The sequence below is a fragment of the Aspergillus ibericus genome (assembly GCF_003184845.1).
Source record: "Aspergillus ibericus CBS 121593 unplaced genomic scaffold BO80scaffold_11, whole genome shotgun sequence".
Classification (NCBI taxonomy): Eukaryota; Fungi; Ascomycota; class Eurotiomycetes; order Eurotiales; family Aspergillaceae; genus Aspergillus; species Aspergillus ibericus.
Genome location: NW_020292109.1, coordinates 368959 through 388870, shown reverse-complemented (window position 1 = coordinate 388870; position 19912 = coordinate 368959). Strand labels below are relative to the sequence as shown.

The following is a 19912-nucleotide window of genomic DNA, read 5'->3' as shown; positions in this document are numbered from 1 at the left end:
CAGTGTGCTTCGATCTTGATTCGGACGGATTGTCTTGCTCGTGAGTATGGCTTTACTTTGGTTCGATGCAGCAGAGCTGTCAAAGATCTGCGCACCCTCTTACATTTCACGCATTACGAAGCTGCTTGAGGGAAGGGGATCACCCCTCGATCCGAGTGGGTACTACCTCCGAGGCTCCGGCCTTCATTATCCACTCAAGGGAAACCGACTTCATTACTCTTACTCGGAAAATGAAGCACCATACTCCGGACTTCAGCCCATGTCCGACGGGTTTCTTGCGACTCTTCGATCCGATTGGCTTGTCCGGTGACAGCTTCCCCGGATTGATGTTCCCGGGTTGTGCACATCTCCGCTACCACGGATCTCGGGCATAGTGATCGGTCTGACTCTATCTCCCCTGGTGCAAGTTGGCTCTCTGTTTATCTGTAATCTTAGAGCATATCATGGATAGGGACATACTTATCTTATCGGAGCGTTCTGTGCTGTGCTAATTGTAGGTTATCGATATGACAGGATTCGGCCAGATATGCTGTTCCGAGGCGCTCCTCCTTAGTGCATAACCGGTCGACGCTAAGCGGCCAGACTGTCGCAGAACGACATATGGTCTTCGAATTAGACGTCAGACGGATGAATCCGGTTCCGACGGATGAAGACCCGAACCCTGCACGGGCGGATAGACACGGCTCTAGCGATGACGATAGAGCTCGAGTCCGGGGATTCCTGCTAATGAGCAGATAGCCTGATACGGAGGTTACTGGCTTATCGGGGTTGGTAGCGAATGGGGTGCAATGCAGTATATAGTGTTGCAAGTAAGGGATGACAAGAGGTGTGACCTCTGCTTGCTGGTTTCCTCGGATATATATCCTATCCATTCAATATCCGGGTATTGCCGAGTCGATCTGATCCAGCGTTGCTTTGCTTATATACCACGAAGCTTATTGTCGTTCATGTATCGCCTATTTTCGCGTTCGTCAACCCGTTACCTTAAGAAAGATATACATACACCCCGTCGGCAATCTAATAGACGATTATATTCCAGTATGGAGTGGGGTCAGGATACCCTGCGGGCCGGTTTCTGCCATGCCCTCTCGGAAATGTACAAGACCGAGGTCCCCCTCTACGGAGATCTCGTGGACCTGGTATGGAAGGCAGATGCTGAGGCAATCAACGCAAGCAGGAAGTTGGGGGGTGCGGGTATGATTGATCCGGACGAGGTCCTGCCTTCCAGAAACCGGGTTGAGAGACATGGTGCTATCCGTCTCGGGACTGCACAGGAGCTAGCCACGATCCGGCGCATGTTCGCCGTCATGGGCATGTACCCTGTGGGCTACTATGACCTGAGTGTTGCTGGGTTTCCAATGCACGCCACCGCATTTCGACCGAAGACCAGGGAAGCTCTGGCCAGGCATCCATTCCGGGTGTTCACAACCGTCCTGCGGATGGACCTGCTGACGGAGAGAACACGAGACTTGGCGCAGAGGGCCTTGAAGCAGAGAAATATCTTCACCAACCGGTTGGTGGCCCTGATCAACCATGCCGAGGTGCAAGGTCACCTTACCTCCGACGAGTGCAAAGAATTTATCACCGAGGGCTTGGAGACCTTCCGATGGCATTCCAAGGCAACGGTGACGATGGAGGAATACAAGATCCTCAAGGCGGAACACCCATTAATTGCCGACATTGTCTCCTTTCCAAGTTGCCACATCAATCATCTGACTCCCCGAACGATTGATATTGACCTAGTCCAGAAGATGATGCAGGACCATGGCATGCCGGCAAAAGAACGCATCGAGGGCCCGCCACGCCGGGCGTTTCCCATTTTGTTACGTCAAACGAGCTTCAAAGCTCTGGAGGAAACGGTGTACTTCCGGGACTCGAACAACACGTACGTCAAGGGATCCCATACAGCCAGGTTCGGCGAAGTCGAGCAGCGTGGGTATGCTTTGACGCGTAAAGGCCGAAAGCTCTACGACGACATTCTTGCTCGAGTCAGCAAAGAAGCAGTCGAGACAGGGGCTACCTCTGACAAGTATGAGGAGATATTGAAAAGGCACTTTGAGGAGTTTCCCGACGACAAATTTCAGTTGCAGGAGCAGAACCTGGCATACTTCTGCTATCAGACAACGCAAAAGGGTAAAGATGGTCTGGGATCGAAGACGGTCAGCTTGAGTCAGCTTCTAGCGGACAGGGTTCTGGAGTATGAGCCCATCACATACGAGGACTTCCTCCCCTTGTCTGCAGGAGGGATCTTCAACTCGAACCTAGGCAACACATCGCAGTCCAAACGGTTGATTATGGAGGCAGATGGCGACCTGGATGGATTCCAGCAGATGATGGGAACTCCTATGATTGATGAGATCAGCCTGTATGAACAGATGCAGAAGGACAGCCTTGAAAGTTGCCGGGCAAAGTTGGGGTTAACGGCGATTGTGGAGTGAAGATCAGGGCCAATTTACTGTACTGCAAGATCACATACAAGCAAGTAATGTTTCCTTCTGTAAGAAAGATGGCCCCAGACGGCAACTGCCATTGTTGCCCCCTCCTTCCTTTTCTGACCAATTCCGCTTTTATTCTTCTCTTCACCTCTTCCCTTCTTCTCCTTTTCCCTTTTCTCTTCACCCATCACATATGACTACCGTTCTTTCATCCTTACACATCCTTTACTCTTCCGAAAAAGGTGCCGACTCTAGCCCTTCCTTTGCTCTTCTCGTGTCATTGGGCATATGATGCCCACTGGGTGCCGTTGTGAGCCCTAGTTCCAGCTTTATCTACTCAAATTATCAAGCAGCCATAATGCGATCGCTTTGGTCCTGGCTGAGCTTAGCAGCCGTGGCCATTGCTCACGATGGTCCCGATCTCAATCTCTTCGACTATGGCCAGCGAGGGCCACTCTTGGGTACTTGGTTCGGCATACCCGGACAGAATGCAACATTCGACTATATCATCGTAGGCGGGGGCACCGCCGGGTTGACTGTTGCCAGTCGACTGGTCAAGAGCGGATATCTCAGCGTGGCTGTCGTTGAGGCAGGTGGCTTCTATGAAATTGACAATGGGGACCTTTCCGTGATCCCCGAATATGCAAACTTTTTCACTGGGTCAGATCCCAGGGATTATCAGCCGCTAATTGACTGGGGGTTCGTGACCCAACCGCAGCAAAGTCTGGGCGGTCGTATCCTTCATTATCCGCGTGGAAAAACACTCGGGGGCAATTCAGCGAGGAACTACATGTACTACCACCGCCCAACGATAGGCAGCTTGCATCAGTGGGCGAAAGAGGTGGATGATGAGAGCTATGAGTTTGACAACATGCTCCCGTATTATAAGAAGTCGGTCCATTTCACCCCCCCGGACGGGGAGCTGTACACCAACTCGACAAACATACAAAACCCAGAAGCCTTTAGCTTATCCGGTGGCCCTCTGGAGGTGTCCTCGGGAAACTTCGTCGATGGTTTTGGAACCTGGTTCCGCAAAGCACTCATTGCTCTTGGGTTGAAGCAGACTGAATTCAACAGCGGCAAACTCTCGGGCTCTGGATACGCAACTCTGACTATCAATCCCAGCAATGCTCATCGTTCGTCGTCGGAAACTGGTTTTCTGCAATTGACTCTTAACAGCGGCCTAGGTCCGGTAGTATACCACCAGACCCTTGCACAGAAGATCATATTTGATATGCATAGAGTCGCGACTGGCGTTCAGGTTGAAACGGCTGGAACTTTCGGCACTCCACCTGTCAACTTCACCCTCAGTGCCCGGAAAGAGGTTATATTGTCTGCAGGAGCCTTCCAGTCCCCTCAGCTGTTGATGGTATCGGGAATCGGTCCACACAATCAACTTTCCCAGTTCAACATCACCTGCATTAGTCACCTGCCAGGCGTTGGTCAAAACCTACAAGATAATCCTTTGGCTGGAACGGTACACCGAGTGGCCGTCCCAACTGTAGCCACATTAGCGGATGATGAGGCGCTGATGGAGTACAATGTCAAGCAATATATTGAGAACGCCACAGGACCACTGTCCATCCCTGGGCCAGGGTACTTTGGATGGGAGAAACTACCCAAACCATACCGCTGGCGTCTGTCAAATGAATCCATCGCAGCACTCTCTACGTTGCCAGATGACTGGCCGGAGACCTTCTATGTCGCCAGCGGATTTTCACAGGCTATCAATGCGGACGATAAACAGATATATGCCACCATCTTTTTCTCAAACACTGCATCTTTTTCCCGCGGCAACATCTCACTAGCAGGTCCAAATATGACAACTCCGCCCATAATTGACCCCCAGTGGCTCTCGAACACTACAGACATGGAGATCATGGTTGAAGCGGTCAAGCGAAGTCGCCAAATTTGGGCGCAACTGGCCGACCTAGGTGTCGCCGACCCAGTGGAATATTTCCCAGGGAACAATGTAACGACGGATGAGCAGATTCGTGACTTCGTTCGGGGAAACCTACCAGCCCCTTCACATGCGTCATGCACATGTAAAATGGGACGGAAAGACGACCCAATGGCAGTCTTGGATAGCTCTGCACGGGTGTATGGAGTCCAGGGTCTGCGGGTTGTTGATGCGAGCAGTTTCCCTTTCCTACCTCCAGGGCTTCCGCAGTCGACAGTCTATGCTCTTGCCGAAAAGATTGCAGATGATATCCTGCATGGACGGTGATTGAGTTGATCAAAGCAATGGATAGAGCGACAGTATTGTATATATACCATTCTTACCCGAAACACGGCATTACTACCACCCTTTAATGTTGGCGTCTCTTGTGATGACTATTGTAGAAGCGCAGTAGTTATCATGCCATAAATCTTATGCGCTGCCGATCCCCCTTGGTTAGCATACCGACATCGACAGACAGTGATCCGACGGACATCCTCCTGAACTTCAGAAGTCAGCAAACCAACCCAGAGCCTTTTCAAAAAGTATGTCCGACAAGCAAAAGCAAAAGGCTGCAAGGAACAAGCGAACATTCGAAACCCAATTATAGAATAAAATACAATTGCACTCCTCAACGTGCAAAAAAAACAGAAATCGTCCTATCTGTACATGGTCCACCGCTCTCCGCGGTTCCAAACAATGGATATAACACAGCATAAAACCCATCATAAGCTGTCCCACGCCTCTAACTCTAACATTGGCCCGAAGGGTGTGGCTCAGCCCATGTGTCGATCATTTTTACCGAATCTCCCGCTTTCCATAACAGTCTACTTCACGAACACTTCCCGCTCATTCATGCCTTGAGTTCAACGTTGGCAGCCGAATCCGCACTCTCAACAACAACAGCACCCTCCTCGAGCAACTCCTCCGCAGTCTTCACCTTGACATCCATGACCCGTAGAATCGTGTAGCGGTGCTTGCTAGTAACCTTCTGCACATGGCGTCGTCTCCGCTTCGTCTTCTCGGTGATGCGCAGGGGCTCGGACTCGAAGCCCATAACACGGACACGGCACTCGAACAGCCGCTCATCGAGGTACTGTGCTCCTCCCTTGAGGGTGAAATCGCGAGAACCGAGCACCGATGCCCGGTTAAAGCGGAGGATATCGCCGGATTTGACCTTGGGCATCAGGAAGGGCAGACGGAGCTGATCGCCCGCGGTGAGCAGGTAGGGTCTGTCGTGGAGGTGGGCCGTGATGAAGTGCGGCTTTTGCGAGGTGAGGTTGGGCAGAAGTTCGAGGAGGGATTGGGACACTTTCAATGGGGCGTCGAAGGTCGGGGCCACGGGCTGTTTGTTGAGGGGCACATCGGCGCGGGTCTGAGGGATGGAATTGGAGGAGGTCAGGAAGCGAGGCTGTTGGATGGGGATGGAGGTTTGGGCGCGGGGAGTTGCGCTTAAGGGCGCTTCTGGTTGCGATGTTGTTGTGGTAGTAGTAGAGGTAGCTTGGTGAAGGCAGGCCCGGAAGGTGGTGCTGGCGGAGCGGGCGGAGGAGTGCTCGATGGGAAGGGCCAATGCCCGTGCGAGCGTGGTCCGAGAGAACATGGTGCTCAGAGGGTCGAGAGAGAGGAAATTGAGGCGGTTGTGTTGATCTGGGCCTGGCTCCGAGCAATCTGGAGGATGAAATTCCGGACGGCGGCCCTGTCGATAAAGTGCTCCACGTGACTTATCGCGGTGCCAAGCCCAGGTCCCGTTGCCGCCGCATCGAACTTTTTTGCTTCTCCTCTTCGGGCTTGCCGTTGGCTTGGTTATCTATTGTTTTGGAACTCGCCTTTCGCGGTTGATTCATCATGGTACGTTGGAATGTTTGCTACATTTGGGCTGAACCGCTTGCTAACTGATCGTTTCGTGTACAGCCTCAGAACGAGTTCGTCTCACCCCTCCCCGCCCCGAGCTGTATCTATCTCCGGGGATATTGCCAAACGGAGAAAAAAAAAGCAACAAGCACACTGACCAGGAAATAGGTATATCGAACGCTGGCAGAAGCAGCACGGTAAGCGGCTCGATCACGATGAGCGGGTTCGCAAGCGCCAGGCCCGTGAGGGTCACAAGCAGTCGAAGGATGCGCAGAACCTGCGTGGTCTGAGGGCCAAGCTGTACCAGCAGCAGCGTCATAAGGAGAAGATCCAGATGCGCAAGCGCATCAAGGCCCAGGAGGAGAAGAACGTCAAGTCCTCGGCTCCCGACGAGCCTTCCAAGACCCCTCTGCCCCAGTACCTGCTCGATCGGTCCCAGGCCACCAACGCCAAGGCCCTTTCCAGCGCCATCAAGGATAAGCGGAATGAGAAGGCGGCCAAGTTTGCGGTGCCCCTGCCTAAGGTTAAGGGTATCAGTGAGGAGGAGATGTTCAAGGTGGTCAACACCGGAAAGAAGACGCACAAGAAGTCCTGGAAGCGCATGATCACCAAGCCTACTTTCGTCGGCAGTGACTTCACCAGACGGCCGGTTAAGTACGAACGGTTCATTCGTCCTATGGGTCTGCGTTACAAGAAGGCCAATGTTACGCAGTACGTTTCCCTCCTTTCCCTCCCTTTCCATTTCTGCTTCGTTCTATGTTGGATGTGGAGCTTTCAACTGACGTAATCCATTTCCAGCCCCGAACTGGGTGTCACCGTCCAGCTGCCCATCCTCTCGGTCAAGAAGAACCCCCAGAACCCTCTGTATACCCAACTGGGTGTCTTGACCAAGGGTACCATTGTCGAAGTGAACGTGTCCGAATTGGGTCTCGTCACCACCAGCGGTAAGGTCGTCTGGGGTAAATGGGCACAGATCACCAACAACCCCGACTTGGATGGCACGGTCAAGTGAGTCCTCCCCTCTTGCCCTCTCCATATCCAATCATACTAACAAAATACCACCTCAGCGCCGTCCTCCTCGTCTAATCTACCTCGATCACTTCTCGTCCATGATTATGAACCCCACCATTCTCCATACCATATCACATCATACCATACCATATCCTCATCTCCAAAATATGCCCGGTTGCGTTGGTTTGTGTTCGTCTTTACATAGACTATATCAGTGGGTGTGGCGTTAACGGCGCGCAATGAAGTATCCCGTCCTGTTTCCCGTTTTCCAAAAGGATTGATTTCTCTCTGTCTGTTTCCTTGTGACTTGACTCTCGCTTCTGCGCGAGTGAGCGAGCGTACATTTACCAATGAAAAGAGCTTGTTTGGTTCGAGTGGTATTTCGTTTCTTTTGCTGTGTCGGGTGTTGTGTAGTTTACTAGTCACTCATGGTGTGTCTCTGTGAGCAACGCGCACAGATGATACACTCGTAGGCGACAGTTATAATCAAAGTGGTAGTGAATTAGTATATTCCAAGGTATACACAATCAAAACTCCAAATACCCATGCTGCTGAAACCCACAGCGTCCAATGCAGTGAACATGCAACCAATTAATCAATCAATCAATCATCCAGGCTGAAGCGCGACTCAAGACAAAACATCAGGTTTCCAGTTCTCCCCAAACCAAAACGTGACGAAGAGGATGTATAGATCCAAAATGGGACAAGAAGTGAACAGAGTATGTCGGACAAAGGAAAGGGATATAGTGTGGACGGGAACGCCGGGTTCATCGGTTCATTCGACGAGGTATCAGGAGACAAGGAGACACAGGACATAGGAAAGAAGCAGTCGAAAGGGTGGTGGTTAGCTGCCTTCTTCCAATGCAGCTTTGATCTTGGCGAAGAATCCGGCCGGCCAGGCGGCGAGTTCTTCGTCCTTGGGGATGCCGCGTACCCGGCAGTGGTTGACCACGTTTACCAGGATCCGGTTCAGCATGTCTTGTGTGACCGGGACGGCGCCTTCGAGTTGCGCGTCCGGGTAGAGGAATGGGTCTTGCTGGCTGAGGAGCTCTTTCACGGTCGGTCGTAGCGTCTGATCACGCTGCAGACAGCCTTTCAATGTTCTGACCAGTCCAGGAGGCACGGGGACGCCTCCCACACCGAATGCGGGGAAGTCGATCTTCACATGAGGATTAGGAATAGCCAGGATGCGTTCATAATATTTTGCGATTTTGGCAAACGGAGGCTGGCCGTACACCATCTTGTAAAGAATGCATCCCAGACTCCACACATCACTCGGCTTGCCCAGTTTCATCATCTTTCCGACACTTGCAGGTAGGCCGAGGGAGGCGTTCGAGTCGATCAAGGCCTCCGGCGACATGTAGTTCGGCGTCCCCACTTGCTGCTCACGATGCACGTTCACAGTGTTGTCCTGGATGGCGTTCGCGATTCCGAAATCGATCAGCTTCAATCGGCCCTGAACCAGGAGAAAGTTCGCAGGTTTCAGATCAGAATGCACAATGTTGTGTTCATGTACAGCTTGGACACACTCCAACATCTCCTTCCAGTAGTATCGGGTAAAGTTGATGTCAAATCTAGCATCTTCAGCGTTAAGTCGGTAGGTAAGGATCTTCTCCAGATCAGATTCGCCAATCTCCATAAGGACACTCAGCGTGTGCTTGTCTTGATTGAGCTCCCAATCGAACAAGCGCACAACGCGATCGAGATTCTCCAACTTCTTAAGCAGATCGATTTCACCCTTGTATCCAGCCAAGGTGATCGGATCGACGTCCTCCAGGTTCACCCTCTTCAAGGCAAAGATCTTATAGTTCTCGGCCATGACCCGATACACCCTTGAACTTCCGCCGCGACCGATACAGTCCAGCCGGGTGAAAGGCTTATGGTTGACCGACACTTGGTTGCGTTTTTTCCGGGAGTGTGATGCTGTGGCAGCTCCTCCTGTGGCTGTGGCTGTCTCAAGAACGGACATCTTGGGGGGAGGGGGAGCCGGTCTGTGAGGCGTGTTATTATTTCTTGTTGCTAAAATCTTTCTGGGCGAGTTCCCGTTCCCTGCGGGTGTCTCTCCATGCTCTTTCTTCTCCTCGCCGTATACTACAGCCAGCTTCTCGGGTTTGTCCAGCAAATTGAATCCCTGAGGCTTGGCACGCTTGAAGGTCGGCGGCGGTTCGTTCTCTTGGTCTCGAGTTGAGGGCAACGTTGGTGGAAGAGGCACTTTGAACATAGGCTGCTCCCTAGAACTTGAGGGTTTGGACGACGTTTCTGAGGAAGACCCGGGTGTCGATTTCGAGTGTGACCCATAAGACTTGGGCGATGAGGATCTAGAAAAGGGTCCGTCGGCGCGATCAAAGGATCGGTGCTCGTCGGTCTTGACTGGTGGGCTTGGATCCGCCCATGACACCTTAGGGGACGAGGATCTCGCAGTAGTCTTATAGTGGTAGTCAGCGCTGTCGACATTCGTATCCAATTCTCGATCTTCATTATTCTCTTCACTCTGTCGACGTAATACGCCACGCCTTGCGGGGCCGTTCAAGAATGTTCCAGTGAGCCTTCCGACTCGCTTCACTCGCAGTGAGCTCTGCATGCCGATGTCCTCTGGATTCCGGGTGCGGAGTACCGATGAAGGACCGGTCCGAGGCGCATAATCATCCTCATACCGATACTTTCTTTCATCTTCCGAACGTTCCGCGCTTCCATGCTCGTCGACATAGCTCCTCTCAGCCGATCGTCTCTGGGAGGGTGATTCGGACGCAAGTGAGCGTGTGTGGCTCCGGGAACCATTGATGCGCACACTGCGGGGCCTCGGGGCAGGCGTGATAAAATCATTCGAGTCGGTTCTTGCTTCGTGGTCTGCGCTCTCGCTGTTGGACAGGAGTGATCCCTCCCGTCTAGATCTGCCGCCGCTGCTATTCAGGGATGGCGCAAGGCGAACCACACGAGGCGCGGGGCTTCCGGTCGATTGGTCTTGGGGCGAGGTGGTACGAGCTCGTCGTTCCTGGCTTGAGCGAGCCGATCCCATGCGCTCGCCGCGCAGACGCGGGGAGAGGTCGAGTCCATCCTCATCCAGGAGGGCCTTGACGGAGGCACTGAATTTAGGTTCGGGGACTTCGTCGTCGGAACTGTCACCCCCAGAGTAGTGTCTTGTGACCGAGGCATTGGTTCGAAAGGCGGTCGAGTTCTGGATCTCTGGGGAGGTCCGCCTGGACCCGGAGCGGGAGATGGCGGCGCGGGACATCTCACGGTACGAGGGCTGGCGATGCAAGCCAGTCGGCGCTGTCGAGCGTGAGGGGGGCGAGGGCTTCATTCGAGAGCTCGGTAAGACCACATTGACGTGTCAGCCCGGAGTTCCAGCCCAGTTGGCCCCAATGGTACCTGCTGCAAAGGGTTAGTAGTCGACGTCGGCGTGTTGTGGTTACTCCGTAGTAATTCGAAACATCCAACTTCGAATTGCGGGTGGCTGGGCGGAGGTCACGTGGCCGCCCCGTTGCCCCGGGCAATCGCTCCATCACAAACAACACCACGCTCGACGAGGTCTAGATAGTATCTAGTTCAGAGGGCCCCTCCTTGCTTGCACTCGCAAGATCAATTTCCCTTCATTAATTGACAGACTTCGGATCGAGCCATGTCTTCATTGCATTCTCACTGACGCATGCAACCGTGCTTTCGCCTCGATGCGAGGTTGACACCCGGAGATTTAGCGCAAATCAGCGACCACCGTTAATGGGTGTACCTCTGTGCACTGCCAGGTCTCACAGTATGGCGGAGTAGTATTCAGGGGCACCGTTCAGAGTCTTGGTCAATCGCATATTCCAGAGACCGCGTAGATGAATATTAGTCCTGCAATAAATAATAAGATCATTGCCAAGCCATATATATTATGTACTCCTACTATGGAGTAGTTAGTACGAGCGATGAGTTATATATTCCTCATGTGACACCATCCTCAATCACAATCTACTGGCAGTGATTATAGGAAATTACCATCGAAGAGTTTCACTAGGCTCCTGTATATGCTATATATACCATAAAATTAACATATCAGGGAACCAAAGCACCCCAAGCCATTGAAGATTTACAAGTTACTGTAGTTGAAGGGCTTCTATCATGGATACCGATCATTCCAAGATAAGGGAATGAAGTATGGAGGACTCCGTAAGGACCATCGGGAATATGGCAATATACATAGTCTACTGTGTGGCTTATTGATTCAATATATAATGTTGGACACCAGTTTCGTTGTCGCCTAGGGACTTTAGAGTCTGACCTCTCTTCTTCAACGAGTGCAGCATAATGTGAAGCATCACAGAAAGACTATTGACCATACGCGAGAAAATCAAATCATTACATTGTGAAATTACTGCATACCTACGTATATTGATTTCCCCTACGGAGTACAAACGAGTGAGGAAAGTGGCTACTTATGACTCGGAACCTGCAGCTCCTGTCCCGTATCTGCATGTCTTTTTTTTTCCCCTGATGGCTTGCAGGACCGATGGACTATCGATGCAGTCATACGGCATACCACGGTTGAGTTGACATGGGCTAAGATCTCGAACCGTCTTTTCTGCAAGCCTTGTCAATATAGGGAGTGATTGAGTTTTGCTAGATTCGCGCACATCCATGACTATAGAGAATATTTTGAACATCGGGTCCGTGCCGTGAGCAGAGGCTGCGGATAATCCAAAAGAGCGTGGAGAGCCTGAACATATCAGTCCAAAGTGTACCTGCTCTGGCCGATGCTAATCTGATTCGTGCCGACTGCTGACCCACCACTCATAGATCGGACAAAGTTGACACTCGATTTCTGGGCATCTCCACAGAGCAGACCAGCGTCTACCCATATCACGTTTCCTCTTTGGAAAGAACTGTTCACCGGAACCTGCTCCTGAACCATAGATAGGGGTGCGGATGGTTTCTTGAGGGATTTTTTTGCGTATGTGAGGAAAGAAACTGAAAGCGCGGTCGCGTATGCTAATTGCTACCTGTAAGTCATGACTCGTAAGATCCGGGCCGTCATCCCAGTCTCTGATACGAGAGACGGGGGTTTAGGAGTACCAAGTCGCAATGAACTGGCGGAGAAAAGGAGTGCGGTGACATGGAACACCCTGGTCAAAAATAGAACGTGGATTAAGCTCCCTGCAGTGAAGCTCTCAACACACGGGACTAGTACGACCATGAAACATGGAGAATCACCGGTGCGACTGTCAAGAGGGCTTTTGGCGTGAAGCTTGACGTGACCTGGCAGACGAACCTGACATCACTGGATGGCCTGCGGTTTCCGAAAAAGGCATGCGAGGCCGAGTCTCCAGTCATTGTCATTGTCGTCGTCGTCGTATTCGTCTTCCTCGTCGTTGTACTTGCTTCGTAGGGAGAGGACGGGAGAAGACTGGGCCTCCCGGAATTCTGCCATGGAAGTGTCTGATCCCGCTGCAGTCTGCATGCAGTAGTCAGGACTTAGTAGTCCTACTTACGTAGTGACTGACTGCCCGGATGGATTTCGCCTCCTTCTTCCCCTCAGATGACTTGGCAGCTGGTACCCGGCCATTGCTCCAGTGGCAGCCGATTCCGATTACTATTCGCCCATTTTTTAGGTGCAGGGATAGATCAATCAATATTGATTGAATCAGGAAATCTCCCGTGGTTAGTTGCCCCAAAACCCGGGCAACTTTAACTGGGATGCCTCACTGCCCACTGGGTCGGGCTTTTAGAGTTTCCACGGAACGAACACCGATCGAACCCATATCTGCAAGTGATGATGAAACCACGAAGCCAGTGATTTCGCCGATGCCATCGTTCCAGAGTCGAACAAACCGGTGCCCACTACGGAGTATCTACCCACTGCCCACTTCCCAGAGTCCAGTGTCCAGTGTCCACTGCCTTGAACCCGCTGGCTGGGGGGAAAACATCGACCAAGCAACCTCACTACTTCACTAGCCTTCGGCTAAAGCGGGCAGCCGGGCAGCTCAGGCCATTGCGGATTGGGGGGGACGAGGGGGGTGGAGCCTCAGGAACCAAAGGCACGTCGCCTTCGGGTCAGGAACGCCTGTTCGGGCAACGATTGTCCCCGGGGGGGCCTCCTTGCCATTGTCGACTAGCCAGGCCTTAATATTGGTATCGCGGAGCAGTCTAGACTGCTGCACCAAAAAGCGACAGCCTGGGAGTATAGTTTGGCCTGGTGAGATGTTCTTTTGGGTTCTCTGCTTCTCTGGGCCAGGACGCTTTACCGCAAGGACGCTTGTTAGAGGCGCTAAAGTAGTACCTCCTGCACCCGCAGCTTTTTGTCCCTGACTAAAAGCGAAGCTACCGCACTAATTTAGCGTGCTAGGACGGCCTCCACCAGGTTATGTGTGGTGGTGCACAGAGGATGTGCTTACTGCTTAGTACCTGTCCTCTTCAGTCCAAGAGTCGCCCCCCCGGAACTCCTCTAGGCTAGTGAACCCCAGCTGGCTTGTTTGATGTGAGCTTTGCTGCCTCCCTGGGGGAAATTAAATTCTTCTATATTTGGAGTGGGGGGAGGGTGACCCTGTTCAACTCTCTCCCGGAGTCCCAAGGTTTGCCGATATTACCTACCAGTCCTTCAGGCCATGACCATGGTCATGATGCACAGATCTTATCTGGGCACCTTTCAATTATTGATTAGACTATACTTTAGATACGAGGCAATGATGATGGTCTGGGGTTCTCTATCATTCTTGGGATCGCATTGGCGTCCCGCGTTCCGTTTCTTTTTCCTTTTGTTTTATTTTATATTTTTTGTTTTCCCTTCTAACGTCCGGAACTGGATTTATGCACCGTCCCGGAAATTAGTTGATCAGTCAACAACGCACATCTGTCACAAAATCTTAACGCCTTTTTTTGGTTGCTTTTCCCTTTTTTCCTTTTTCCTCCCTCTTCCCCTCTTCTGGGCTCCTAACCACACCTGGATAGCTTCGGTTATACTCCGTATTTGACTTTTTCTAGCGGTTTGATCATATTTTGAAAGGGCCCCTAAGCAACTCTAAAGTTTCATCTTGACTTCTTCCGCGGGCGTGGTGGACCTGGCTAACAATTCAGGGACAAAACACCGGCCGTGTTGATCGCCCATGGGTCGGCCTCGACGGCACCCCGGCACTGGATAAGGATTATCCTGTTGTTTACCATAATGAGGGCTGCATGGCCTGGGTGTCATTGGCCCGCTGTCCGATCATCACAGCCAACATCACTGGGACTCGAGGTACCGTGTGGTTGGCATTCCGTCGTCGCTGACCACCCCACGGGTGACCCGACGATGCTGAAGATGATGATGCTGCTGCTGCTGCTGCCGATGACAAGGTCGCTGCGGATGCCCGCCCGGCGTCTCACCCCCAATTTCCTCAATTATTAACCAGCACCCTGAAAGGCTGGCATTAGCGTCCTTGGAGTCGGGGTGGCTTGATGATACTAGTCTACTCCCTGACAACGGAGGCTCTCACCACGGCTGCTGTCGGAACTTGGGCTGTGGCTCACCGGCCTAGGCTTTCCCCCTGCTTACAGCGCCCTCTGCTTGCCCAAATGACAAACTCGAATAAGATGCACGGAAAAGGCCAGTGGCGACCCGCATCGCTCGGGACTAATACCTTCGCAGTGCAGGGAACCCCGTTCCCTGAAATAGTATGCTGATTCTGCTTAGTCTGTTTCGGATGCACCCACCTACAACGGTAGTCCGCTCTGGTTTGCCTCCTAGTTTCCACTGGCACCCGGCGAACCCACTTGGCTAGCTTGGCCTCGAAGATCCGGGTCCCTCGATCACAGATGGGCCAACATGCCCTCAGCTGGGAGCGCTGCTCCATTCGTGGGTTCCAGACTTGGGGGAGGGCTCCATCGCCCGATCCCGCAGGCACGGCAGGGAATCTGGCTCAGGGGTATATATACCTCGCCGATGATCACCTCTCCCATTGAATATCAAGTCCTTCGTCAGTCACTTTGTTTTTGTCCTTTGGGTTCTGTCCTTCCTTACCGACCCTCATTCTTTACCAGTCTGTCGTTAATTAATTGGGCTGCTTCGAGCCAGCCCGTCTTTCCCTTTTTGTCTTCTTGGATTTCTTGACAGGTTCATCATCATCCCAGACACTCGCTGACGTCTTACCAACTCTTCAATATACATTCTTTGCCCTCTCGGCACGATGCGTTCTGATAAACTCCTCGTGCTCGCCGGTCTGGCGAGCTACGCTCTCGCTCTCCCCACGAAGGACTTGGATGCCCGTACCTTCGGCCTCGTCGCCGAGATCCTGACCGACATTGGTGAGGACCTGACCGGTTTCATCGAGGCTCTCCTCGGCGGCGGTGTCAAGAGCTCCGCCAGCCTCCTCACAGGTATCAGCGCTCAGGCAGCTGCTGTCCTGGAAGGTGGTGCGTTGGGTTGCACCGCCGGCACCATCGAGGCCTCCGCACGTGCGGAGTTGGCTGCCTGGATCCGGGCTCATGCCGAATTCGATGCGTCGCTCAAGACCGCCCTGATCGCCTGGTGTGAGGGTGAGGCATCTGCCACTCTGTCCGTCGATGTCCGTGCTGGACTCTCTCTCTTCATCCCCACCTGCGCCGAGGTTGCTGCCAAGGGCGACCTCTACGTGACTGTCGACGGTATCTTCTCCGTCACCGACCTTGAGGCCGCCGTCGTCCTCAGCTCTTCTCTTCAGACTTCTCTTTCCGCTTTCGTTTCCGGATCCGTCGGTGTCGAGTTGGACGTCGATGTCCGGGCCGGTCTTTCCCTCTGTGCTGGTGGTGGTGTCGTCGCCGATCTGGCTGCCGACGTCGAGGCTGCCCTGAAGGCCTGGCTCTCTGGTTCCGAGTGCTCCCTGAGTGCTTCCCTGAAGGTTGCCGTTGAGGCCTGGTTGGAGGGCAAGACCGCCACCGGTGTTGTGACCATCGGCACCGTGCCCACTGCTGGTCTCACTACCGTCTCCGTCGGTGCCGCTATCAACGCCCTTGTCGAGTCGTCCGGTGTCCTCACCGCCAGCGCCCAAGCCTATCTCTCCGCCTTCCTCAAGTCCTCCCTCGCCGCCGACATTGAGTCCGATGTCGAAGTCGTTCTGGAGGCCTGTATCGCCGGCAAGCTTGCCAGCTCCGTCAGTGCCGACGCCCGTGTTGCTCTGGCCACTTGGCTCTCTGGATCCAGCTGCAGCCTCGGTGTTGAATTGAAGGCTGTTCTCTACTTCTGGCTGTCCTTCGCTCTGAGCGGCGACGTCACCATCGACCTGTCCACCGACATCATCACCGAGCTCGAGACTTTCATCACCGGTACTATCGACACTCTCATCGGCGTCAACATCAGCGGTATCCTCTCTCTTCTGCTGTCTGGCGAGAGCTTGGCCTCCATTTCTCTCGACTCTCGCGCCGAGCTGTCCGCTGTTATCGGTGGTGCCGCCGGTGTCGACATCAGCTCCTCCATCGAGGTGATCATTATCGAATGGCTTACCGGCTGCAGCCTGTCTGGCGGTCCTACCGTCTCTATCGGCACTGGCTCCGGCTCTAGCTCCGGCTCTTCGTCCAAGGGTATCTCCGGCGCCTCCAGCGTTCCCGTCGCCGCCTCGACTCCTGCCGCTACCGTTCCTACCGGCGGCTCCCACCCCAGCAAGCCTGCTCAGTCCGGCGCTCCCGGTCCTTCCGGCGCTTCGGCTGAACAGACCGGTGCTCCTGGCTCTCCCTCCGGCGGTGTTGTTCCCTCCTCTCCCGCTCAGTCCGGTGCCCCCGGTCCCTCCGGCGCTTCGGCTGACAAGACTGGCGCTCCTGGATCTCCTAGCGGTGTTATTCCCTCCGGTTCTCCTTCCTCTCCTAGCGGCAGCGCTGTCGTCGGTGGCGGTGCTGGTGGCTCTGTCGGTGGTTCCGGCTCCATTGGTGGCTCTGCTGGCGGTTCCCTTGGTGGTTCCGCTGGTGGTTCCGGCTCTGTCAGTGGCTCCGCCGGTGCTTCTGCCAGCGGCTCGGTTGGCGGCTCTGCTGGTGCTGGCGCTGGTATTGGTGCTGGTGCTGGTGGCTCTGGTTCCGTCGGTGGCTCCGCTGGTGCTTCTGCCAGTGGGTCTATCGGTGCTTCTGCTAGCGGCTCTGCTGGTGCCGGTGCTGGTATTGGTGCCGGTGCTGGTGGCTCTGGTTCCGTCTCCGCTGGTGGTTCTGGTTCCGTCTCTGTTGGTGGCTCCGGCTCCGTCTCCGGTGGTGCTGGTGCTGGTGCTGGTGCTGGTGCTGGTGGCTCTGGCTCCGTCTCCGGCGGTGCTGGTGCTGGTGCTTCCGCTGGTGTCTCTGCTGGTGGCTCCGCCAGCGTTGGTGTTATTGTTGGCGGAGGTGCTGCTGCCTCCGGTGGTGTTATCCCGACTGGCGCTCCCTCCGGCTCCGTTCCCTCCGGCTCCCCTCAGGGTCCCGCTGGTGCCTCCACCACTCCTTGCGATACCATCACTGGCCAGGATGTCGTTCCCGTGGCTACTTTGACTGAGGGCGGTTCCGCTCCTTCTGCTCCCGCTCAGTCCGGTGCTCCTGGCGCTCCCTCCGGCGGTGTCGTTCCCACTGGTGTTCCCTCTGCCCCTGCTCAGTCTGGTGCCCCTGGATCCCCTAGCGGTGTTGTTCCCTCCGGCGGTGTCGTTCCCTCCTCTCCTGCCCAGACCGGCGCTCCCGCTCCCAGCGGTGTTGTTGTCCCCTCCGGCTCCGCTCCCTCCGGCTCTCCCCAGGGACCTGCTGGTGCCTCCACCACTCCTTGCGAAACCATCACTGGCCAGGATGTCGTTCCCGTTGCGACTATGACTGAGGGCGGCTCCGCTCCTTCTGCTCCCGCTCAGTCCGGTGCTCCTGGCGCTCCCTCCGGTGGCGTCGTTCCCTCCGCCCCTGCTCAGTCTGGTGCCCCCGCTCCCAGCGGTGGTGTTGTCCCCTCCGGCTCTGTTCCCGCCTCGTCTCCCAGCGTTCCCGAGGGCGCTGGCGCTGGCCCCTCCACCACTCCCTGCGACACCCTGACCGGTGAGACCGTTGTCCCTGTTGCCACCCAGACCGAGGGTGGTTCCGCTCCTTCTGCTCCTGCTCAGTCTGGCTCCGGCAGCGGTGTTGTCCCCTCTGGCGCTGCTAGCGTCCCTGCTGTTGCTACCACCGTCCCCGAGGGCGCTGGCGCTGGCCCCTCCACCACTCCCTGCGACACCCTGACCGGTGAGACCGTTGTCCCCGTTGCCACTCAGACCGAGGGTGGTTCCGCTCCTTCCGCTCCGGCTCAGTCTGGCGCCCCTGGTGCTCCCAGCGGTTCCAGCCCCTCTGAGACTCCCGCCGCCCCTGCTCAGTCTGGTTCCGGCAACGGTGTCGTTCCCTCGGGCGCTGCTAGCGTCCCTGCTGCTGCTACCTCCACCCCCGAAGGTGCCGGAGCCGTTGCTACTACTACCCCCTGTGACACTCTCACTGGCCAGACCGTTGTGCCCGTTGCTACCCAGACCGAAGGTGGTTCCGCTCCTTCTGCCCCTGCTCAGACTGGTGCTGGTAGCGCTCCCAGCGGTGGCGCTCCTGCTCCCTCTTCCAGCGGTGCCGTTCCCACTGCCAGCGTCCCCGAGGGCGCTAGCGCTGGAGCCAGCACCACTCCCTGCGACACCCTCACCTCGGAGACTGTCGTCCCCGTCGCCACCAAGACCGAGACTCCTGTCCCTGCTGCCTCCTCTGCTTCCGAGGGTGGTTCATCTCCTCAGATCACCACCGCTCCTGTTGCCGGCTCTGGCTCCGAGTCTGGCTCTGGCTCTGATGTGATCACTGTCACCGTGACCGCCACCGTGAGCGTCTCTGCTTGCGACTGGTAAGCGGCCACCCGCAGCCCGAAAGTTACGACGATAGCAACGGCATCAATGGTGAATTGTCCTCCTGTATATATCTAATTTTCTAATTCTAATATGTGTGAAGATTGTCTTGAATATCTGCGCGAGCTTTGTACCCAGACGGGGGGATGTCTATAGTGGCCCTTGGCCAAGCAGGCGAAGACCTTTACATACTGGCTTGATTGTTTGGTATTATCTCACCTTTCCTTCAATGGAGTCCATTCGCTGTGCCGTTCCCATGATGTGTTATTTGAATATTTGTACAGTACTTATGATCGGGGTTGTGCGACAGCCAACCTATCTCAATGTTTTACTACTCTTCTTTGAATTTCGGTTGACATGCCATGCCAACTCCACATCCATCTTAAGACCTCCGTAGATCATCCTCGTATCCCACATCAGCAGCCCCCCAGCCCCAACCCCCAAAGCAGTAACGGGGCAGACAATCCGCAGCCGTTCGTAAGATCGTTCCGCCCGCGCCGATCCCGCCCATCATGATTTGACCCATCCACGGCACCCGTCCTCTCCTTAAGTCCAAGAAAGAATGTCTGCCTTCCTCCTTCCCTCCTTCTCTCCGGTTTGCAAACCTAACCAACTCACCCACAATCCAAGTTGTACCCCATCCCACTCAGCTGATGAGGTCTAAAGTCGATCCTAATTACCGGCCTCAGCCACGCAGGCGCGGGCGAGGACCGGGGGGAATGTACGTCACGGCCACGGCATGTGGTGGGTAGGATGACGACGATGGGGGTGTAATTACTTGGGAGTATCTTTACTTCTTTTGTTTTGACACCACATTCTAGATATGTACTATGTAGTAAGGATGTTTACTGAACTCAGGGTATGGTAATGGGTTGGGTGGAGTGTTGTTCTTATGGGTGGGTATGGGTATGGGG

The 19912-nt window shown here is 54.6% G+C and overlaps 9 protein-coding genes across 9 annotated transcripts; 6 read left to right on the top strand and 3 right to left on the bottom strand.

Moving 5' to 3' along the window:
* Positions 1-772: 772 nt before the first annotated feature.
* On the top strand, positions 773-2930 carry BO80DRAFT_423420 (VOC family protein). The gene has a single exon (XM_025719053.1). It carries the CDS (start codon positions 1041-1043, stop codon positions 2436-2438), a length of 1398 nt encoding a protein of 465 aa, XP_025577289.1. The 5' UTR covers positions 773-1040; the 3' UTR covers positions 2439-2930.
* BO80DRAFT_22343 (GMC family oxidoreductase) lies at positions 2617-4945 on the top strand. The gene has a single exon (XM_025714413.1). It carries the CDS (start codon positions 2794-2796, stop codon positions 4660-4662), a length of 1869 nt encoding a protein of 622 aa, XP_025577288.1. The 5' UTR covers positions 2617-2793; the 3' UTR covers positions 4663-4945.
* On the bottom strand, positions 4946-6040 carry BO80DRAFT_22344 (mitochondrial 54S ribosomal protein bL21m). Its single transcript, XM_025714414.1, has one exon. The coding sequence runs from the start codon at positions 5972-5974 to the stop codon at positions 5228-5230; it is 747 nt and encodes a 248-aa protein (XP_025577287.1). The 5' UTR covers positions 5975-6040; the 3' UTR covers positions 4946-5227.
* A 120-nt stretch (positions 6041-6160) lies between these two features.
* On the top strand, positions 6161-7732 carry BO80DRAFT_402783 (rRNA-processing protein NSA2). Its single transcript, XM_025717622.1, has 5 exons — positions 6161-6222; positions 6286-6296; positions 6394-6936; positions 7024-7233; positions 7293-7732. The coding sequence occupies exons 1-5, from the start codon at positions 6220-6222 to the stop codon at positions 7309-7311; spliced, it is 786 nt and encodes a 261-aa protein (XP_025577286.1). The 5' UTR covers positions 6161-6219; the 3' UTR covers positions 7312-7732.
* On the bottom strand, positions 7729-10645 carry BO80DRAFT_423417 (serine/threonine/tyrosine protein kinase MPS1). Its single transcript, XM_025719052.1, has one exon. The coding sequence runs from the start codon at positions 10535-10537 to the stop codon at positions 8081-8083; it is 2457 nt and encodes an 818-aa protein (XP_025577285.1). The 5' UTR covers positions 10538-10645; the 3' UTR covers positions 7729-8080.
* Positions 10646-13744: 3099 nt separating this feature from the next.
* Positions 13745-14279, top strand: BO80DRAFT_22246 (uncharacterized protein). Its single transcript, XM_025714408.1, has one exon. It carries the CDS (start codon positions 13818-13820, stop codon positions 14181-14183), a length of 366 nt encoding a protein of 121 aa, XP_025577284.1. The 5' UTR covers positions 13745-13817; the 3' UTR covers positions 14184-14279.
* BO80DRAFT_22266 (uncharacterized protein) lies at positions 14279-14655 on the top strand. The gene has a single exon (XM_025714411.1). It carries the CDS (start codon positions 14375-14377, stop codon positions 14594-14596), a length of 222 nt encoding a protein of 73 aa, XP_025577283.1. The 5' UTR covers positions 14279-14374; the 3' UTR covers positions 14597-14655.
* BO80DRAFT_22248 (uncharacterized protein) lies at positions 14656-15208 on the bottom strand. The gene has a single exon (XM_025714409.1). It carries the CDS (start codon positions 15039-15041, stop codon positions 14715-14717), a length of 327 nt encoding a protein of 108 aa, XP_025577282.1. The 5' UTR covers positions 15042-15208; the 3' UTR covers positions 14656-14714.
* A 166-nt stretch (positions 15209-15374) lies between these two features.
* BO80DRAFT_342390 (putative cell wall protein) lies at positions 15375-16736 on the top strand (the record flags this gene model as incomplete). Its single annotated transcript, XM_025715208.1, has 1 exon — positions 15375-16736. A coding segment is annotated over one exon (1362 nt), but the record flags the coding sequence as incomplete, so codon positions are not given.
* Between the last annotated feature and the right edge of the window lie 3176 nt (positions 16737-19912).